The sequence below is a fragment of the Topomyia yanbarensis genome, chromosome 3 (assembly GCF_030247195.1).
Source record: "Topomyia yanbarensis strain Yona2022 chromosome 3, ASM3024719v1, whole genome shotgun sequence".
In the NCBI taxonomy this organism is placed as follows: Eukaryota; Metazoa; Arthropoda; class Insecta; order Diptera; family Culicidae; genus Topomyia; species Topomyia yanbarensis.
The window spans coordinates 216,241,635-216,248,857 of record NC_080672.1 but is presented as its reverse complement, the minus strand read 5'-3'; the positions used below and the strand labels follow the sequence as shown (position 1 = coordinate 216,248,857).

At 45.4% G+C, this 7,223-nt stretch overlaps 1 protein-coding gene across 1 annotated transcript; it reads right to left on the bottom strand.

The window, feature by feature from the left end:
* Window positions 1-401: 401 nt before the first annotated feature.
* Window positions 402-5,759, bottom strand: LOC131687656 (uncharacterized). Its single transcript, XM_058971751.1, has one exon. The coding sequence runs from the start codon at window positions 5,757-5,759 to the stop codon at window positions 402-404; it is 5,358 nt and encodes a 1,785-aa protein (XP_058827734.1).
* Between the last annotated feature and the right edge of the window lie 1,464 nt (window positions 5,760-7,223).

Here is a 7,223-nt window from a genome sequence, read left to right as displayed (position 1 = left end):
ATTTAGGTAATACTGGTTGTTCGAGAGTGGACTGTAACTTGGTGATTATAGGCGAACCGACGAACTCCGCGAATTTTCCACCACGTAATTCGGAAACCGGATAGAAACACTTGCGTTTAGTTTTAATAATGTATTTCCATCTAATTACATGTGTTACTCTTGCTTAAATTTGCTTCACTCAAAAAAAAACTAATCTTCGACTGCATGTCTTAACACGACGAAAGTACGATACCTTATGCCATTTATCCTCCAATACAGGTAGCATTTTTCTTCCCTTTCGCGCGCTTCGTTTGCGTTGCGTTTGTTACGCTGACGTGGCGCAGCGGTGCGTGTTGCCATATTATTTTATATCTAGGTAGGCTGTGTTTAAAAGTTACACAAAAAATTTTCATTCGTGACGTTTAAACGGCCCGAACATCCTCCCCCGCGAGAAGCTGGTTGTCCAATATCGGTAAAGGAGCCAGCTTGTGAATTGGGCGCTTCAAGATACCGACCCTGGTTCGGACATCGACAACACGGATCAATCCATCCGATCCTGAGTAAGTTTTTTCTACTCTTCCTAGTTTCCAATGCTGCGGTGGTAAGTTGTCGTCTCGAATGATTACCACCATTCCAGCTTTAATGTTCTCCTTTCTCTTGTCCCATTTTTGTCGTATCTGCATCTCCTGCAGATATTCTAGAGACCAGCGTTTCCAGAACTCCTCACGCAAATGCTGGACATACTGCCACCTGGAAAGCCGATTGACAGGAATTCCGTCGTAGCTTGGCTCCGGAATAGCAACTAAAGGTCTGTCGATCATGAAATGTCCCGGAGTCAAGGGTTCAAGCTCTGATGGGTCGTCGGAGGCCGCATATAATGGCCGAGAATTGAGCTGAGCCTCAATCTGGCAGAGTAATGTCGAAAATTCAGACATTGTAAGTAGGCATGAATTCAAATTTCTTTTCAAGATTGCCTTCATGCTTTTAACCCCTGCCTCCCAAATTCCTCCCATGTGTGGTGCATTTGGAGGAATCATTTTCCATTCAATCTGTCGGGATTGACAGAATTCTTCTAACTTCAAATTGGTGGTTCGATCCTTGAAAAGGCGGTGCAGTTCGATCAAGTCGTTGCGGGCTCCGATAAAGTTTGTCCCGTTATCGGAAAATATTTGCTCAGGGACGCCACGACGAGAGACAAATCGCAACAATGCGGCAATAAATGCATCAGCAGACAGGTCTTCAACCAGCTCCAGGTGAATTCCCTTAGTAACCAAACACACAAATACGCTCACATATCCTTTTACAGGTGCTACCTTTCTACCAGTCTGCTTAATTAACATAGGACTTGCAAAGTCGACGCCCACCTTGGTGAAAGCGGGAGCTTTGTCGCATCTTGCTAACGGCAGGTCCCCCATGAATTGGCTTGCACACGGAGGTTTTAATTTGAAACACCGCACGCAATTTCTTGTCACCTTACGTACAGCAGAGCGAGCTCCCAAAATCAAAAAGTGACGACGAAGCTGGGCTAGAAGAGCCGACGGTCCAATGTGTAGGTTCTCACGATGTACAGCTTCAATTAATCGTTTCACAATCACATCATCCTTTGGTAAGACCCACTGATGCTTCACGCCATACGGCAGATTTGAATGCCGAAGACGCCCGCCGACACGAATCATTCCATCGTCCATAAAAGGGTTCAACATAGAAAATCTCTTGCAGTACTCACTGGACTCAATGATGGCTGCTTCCTTACTAAAATGTTGCAATTGAACCACCCGTACAATCACCTTCAAGGAGTGGCGCATTTCAAACACAGTTGGGAACCGCTGTATGATTCGCTTCTTCTTCACCTTTTCCTTCGCGTTCCAGCAAAATCGTAAGACGTAGGCAAGGATTCGCTGGAGCTTCCTGAAGGACTCGAACTTCTGGAAAATCGGTAACGGCTCCGATTTCATTGTCGTAGAAACAATAGTGGATCGCCGCAACTCAGGTACATCGTCATCGGACAGCGGTTCTGGATCAACCACCTGATATTCTTCATTGCGCAGGAACAACGGTCCATTCCACCAAAGGTCGTTGTTCTCAAGACCATCAGCAGTTTGACCGCGTGACACTACATCGGCCGGATTATCCAGCGTATGAACATATTTCCATTTGAATTTCATTCCTGTCGCAGTAATTTCACTAATTCGATTGCGTACAAACACTTCTAAATGGTCCGGATTCTTAGCTAGCCATGCTAGCACCACTTGACTATCCGACCATAGTGTAATGTCACGAAAAGACAGTTCTAATGCTGAAATCACTGCTCTCACCAATCTGTGCAGCAAAAGCGCAGCTAGAAGCTCCTTTCTTGGAATGGTCAACACTGTCTTCGGAATAATCTTCGACTTGGCACACAGCAACCGTACTACCGTAGCTTGACCAGACACGATTGACCTGATATACACGCAAGCCCCGTATGCCTCCATACTTGCGTCACCAAATCCATGAAGCTCGAAAGCAGCAGCTCCAGTCACCATCACATGACGAGGGATGCGAAGGCGTGTAATACCACACAATGCACTAAGAAAATAATCAAATTTCTTCCTCAAATCACCCGTGAGCTCTTCATCCCATTCCACTTCTTCTTTCCAGATATTCTTCATTAGAAGTTTGCCGACAACGATAACTGGTGCCACAAGTCCCAACGGATCAAACATTCTCGATACCAGTGAGAGCGCTTGTCGCTTGGTTACGTCCCTTTCACTCACTACTGGAAGGGAGATGTACTGGAGAACGTCCAAATCGGGGTTCCACATTAGCCCTAATGTTTTGATTACCTCACTTGTTCCGCTTTCATCAATACTGACCAGTTCGTCCCGGTCCTTTTCCGGAATACGCTCCAGCAGTACCGGATTGTTTGATGCCCATTTGTGCAAATGAAATCCACCAGCCTGAAGGAGATGAATCAACTGCACCTGAGCTTCACTTGCTTCATCCAACTTGTTGAATCCGAACAACGCGTTATCGACATAAAAACTGTTCTTCACTATATCTGCAGCTAGCGGGTACTTGGAGCTTTCGTCGATAGCCAGCTGCAAGAGTGCCCGCGTTGCTAAAAACGGGGCAGAAGCCGTGCCGTAGGTGACAGTTGTCAGCTCTAGGACGCGAAGGGGATCGGAAGGATTTTTCCTCCAGAATATACGAGATAGCGGCGTATGCCGCCGATCGACTAAGACTTGCCTATACATTTTGGCCACATCAGTAGCCAACACATGAAGCGGAATACGGAATCGAAGTGAGATGGACTGTAAATCGCTCTGGATGATAGCACCAATCTTCATTACGTCGTTGAGCGATCGACCAGATACCTTAGCGGACGCATCGAACACTACACGACACTTAGTAGTGGTATTTGAAGGTCGCAGAACAGCATGATGTGGTAAGTACCACTTAATGGTGTCTACTGGATCCTTGTTTACATCAACTTCTTCACAGTGGCCAAGACTCTCGTACTCGACCATAAATTCCTGGTACTGCTTCATCAAGTCCGGATACCGTAACAATTTTCGTTCCAATCCATGGAACCTTTTTAATGCCATCGACCTAGAATCTCCCAGCTCGCTGACGGACTCCTTCAGAGGCAGCTGGACTATGTATCGCCCGGACGCATCTCTACGATGGGTAACCTTAAAATGCTCTTCACACTCATCCTCATCATTGCACGATTTATCAGCACTAGCAACATCTTCGACTTCCCAAAATCGTTGAATGGACTGGCTTAAATCGTCCATCGTGATTGTATGCGAGTGAACTGCTCCATCTGATGCCGCACCATCATTATACACGCCACCAACAACCCAGCCAAATTGGGTCTCGCGCAAAATGGGTAGACCCTCAGCCAACATAATCTCACCAGGTAGCAACAACTTCAGGAACCATTCGTTACCCAAGAGCATATCCACTTTGCTAGGATGCAAGAACTTCGGGTCAGCCAATTGAACACCAACGGGAATCTCTAATGCACTGTTCATAGCCGACGTAGGGAGATCTGCAGTGACCTTGTCGGTGACAAGGCATTTGATTTTTGCGTGGAAATCAGCGTACCTTGAAGACAGATGCACCACACAATCACTAGCGGATTCTATTTTCGCGCCATTGACTCCGAACAACGTGACCTTTGAAGCATTCAGCATCAATCCCAGCAGATCAGCCGCTGAACGTGAAATTAAATTTACTTGGGAACCACTGTCCAATAATATTCTACACGGGTGGGGCTTGTAGTTTTTATCAAAAACATCCACTACCGCCGTGAGCAACAGCACTTGCTGCGAATGAGTAGCCAAGTTGTTGCATGTTGCTACTGTCGGAACCGTTGCTGATGGTGCATTCTCTTGCTCTATTACAGGTGGTTCCGGAGCCACCTTAGGTTTGTCCTCTGCGTGCAACAGGCTATGGTGCCGACGCTTGCACTTCTGGCACGATTTGTCCGACGAACAGTCGATACTACGATGGCCTCTTCTTAGGCAGTTGAAGCAAACGTTTCTCTCACGTACTTTCACCAATCTTTGCGGAACCGGTAGAGATTTGAAATCAGCGCAGTTATGATTTGCGTGTACCTTACCGCAGAAATCGCACTTTATTTCCGTCTCGCTCGACGAAACCGTTGCATGTACCTTTTGACCCGGCGGTTTGCTAGGTGCATAAGCAGATTTAACGGGAATTGTAGCCTTCTGGTAGCTGATTTCAATTCTCTCCAGTATGAAAGTCTGTTCCTTCAGGAACGTCAGCATTTTTTTGTATTCGGAGAGCTCTCCATGATTAACCGATGACTCCCACAGATGACGAACGTCAGAGTGCAACGCTGCGGCCAAAAGCTGAATCACGAAATCCTCTCCAACACCTTCGAACTGTCGTTCAAGAAATTTCAGCCCTTCGACATGTTTGCTGCATTCATCCACCAGATTGCGTAGCTCCAAATGACTCTTCTTAGTCATGCGCTTAAGATTCAGCAGACCGTGAATGTGGGAATCTATGGCATGACGCTTGTTCTCGTACCGCTCTTCCAGGATTTGCCACGCATGGGCATAGCTGCCCTCATTGATTGTTTTTGCATCAATAAGACCAGCTGCACTACCGACCAGAGCTTTCTCCAGATGGTATAGCTTGACAGCTGGTGGATCTGGACCTCTGTCCACGAGGTCCTTGAACATGGCCTTGAATTTTGGCCAGCTTTCGTACCGACCATCGAATGTGGGAATCGGCATGCGAAGCGGTTGGTGAATTACAACTGGTGCTTGCTGGTTATTGCCATTCCTTGTGAGCTCTGTGGTAGCAGCAGCAGCCGCCGCGGTTGCGTTGATCCTGGTGAGCTGTTCCTCCAACATAATAGAAACATTATCGTACAGGATGTCGAACTCTTCATACTGCTGGTCATGTTGTTCGTAGTCCTCGACCGCCGTTAGTTCCATTATTCGCTCGTGAACATCGTTGTAATCCTTTTGAGCTGCTTCTAATTTCCGCAGATACACCTTAACCTCAGCTTCTGTCAGCTGAGCCACTTCCTGTTCATCGGGGCATATAGTATGGAGGATACGAGTAACCTTACCTTTGGCTACGCCACGGCGGTGGACGAGCTTATCCATGTTCTCTCCGGAGACCAACTTCTCCGTCAACTTAACCTTCTTCTTTTTCTTCTTGATGCGAGGGGTCGAAAAATCTAGAGTAGACTGCCCAAGTGCAGAACTAGCTCCAAATTTCGTTGCTTCTTTATGCTTTGGATCACTTCTTTTCGACATGCCACCGTAAACACCACATCAGGTCAAGCCCTATGCTCGACGATGGTTGGGAACACAGCCAAGTCTATGCTCACGCAACCGGTAACTCAAGGGCACAGATGGTCAAATCGAAACCACGAAGAAATCCACTTTGTTTCCCAGAGCGCTCAATGCTCGCTTTTTCAACACTCACAAAAACACTATAAATGGCTACCGCACACCAGTCTTCAAGCTCATAACAAAATGGCGCTGGTACTATTCCAATATGGCGGCCATTTTCCAAACCACGTTTTGCGTAACCACTTTTCACGATACTGATTTTCTTCCGGTTCCGTAACAGTCGGAGCCGTCGGAGCACTTCACAACCTTAGATTCGGTTCGATGGACCAAATTATGTTCGAGAGTGGACTGTAACTTGGTGATTATAGGCGAACCGACGAACTCCGCGAATTTTCCACCACGTAATTCGGAAACCGGATAGAAACACTTGCGTTTAGTTTTAATAATGTATTTCCATCTAATTACATGTGTTACTCTTGCTTAAATTTGCTTCACTCAAAAAAAAACTAATCTTCGACTGCATGTCTTAACACGACGAAAGTACGATACCTTATGCCATTTATCCTCCAATACAGGTAGCATTTTTCTTCCCTTTCGCGCGCTTCGTTTGCGTTGCGTTTGTTACGCTGACGTGGCGCAGCGGTGCGTGTTGCCATATTATTTTATATCTAGGTAGGCTGTGTTTAAAAGTTACACAAAAAATTTTCATTCGTGACGTTTAAACGGCCCGAACACTGGTTATGGCGCAAAAATTATTACTTACATTATTTAAGATAAGAATGTAAGAATCAATATATCATAATAATATACCTATAAAAATAATATCACTGCATTAACCATCATTTGCCATTCCTCACAGCCCCCCCCCTCCAATCTCTCTCTCTCTCTCTCTCTCTCTCTCTCTCTCTCTCTCTCTCTCTCTCTCTCTTTCTCTCTCTGTCTCTCTTCCATTGCATCTATCAAGCTATTTCTGTATCCATTTCAAAGTTGTGTGATAAGATCTTCTGCCAATCTAAAATGTTTATTAATTGTAATTGAGAAGGTTTTAGAAAACAAAACCATTTTTTGTCTGCTGCTACATCAACTCAACTTTAATTCAATTGTATTCAAAGCCTGTATCTACACTATAATTAAGGAAATTCATGGCTATATAAGAAAAATATTTGGCTTAACTGGGTAATATGAAAGTTTGAAATTTTCAAAAGAGTCATTCCACGAGCGATATTTAAACTATTCGTATCTCTATTGAATTTTAAATGAAATATTTGCTCAAAGACTGAAAGCTGAAGCCAGCACGATTGGAATTGCCATCAACGTTTCGAAGACAAAATACATGAGAGGAAGAAGTTCTAGAGACGACAGTGTGAACCTCCCACCCGAGTTCGGATTGACGGTGACGAAATCGAGATGGTCGACGAATTCATG

Bases quoted from the DNA above. Each gene is read 5' to 3' on its own strand.
- LOC131687656 (XM_058971751.1), bottom strand. From the start codon at position 5,759: ATGTCGAAAAGAAGTGATCCAAAGCATAAAGAAGCAACGAAATTTGGA.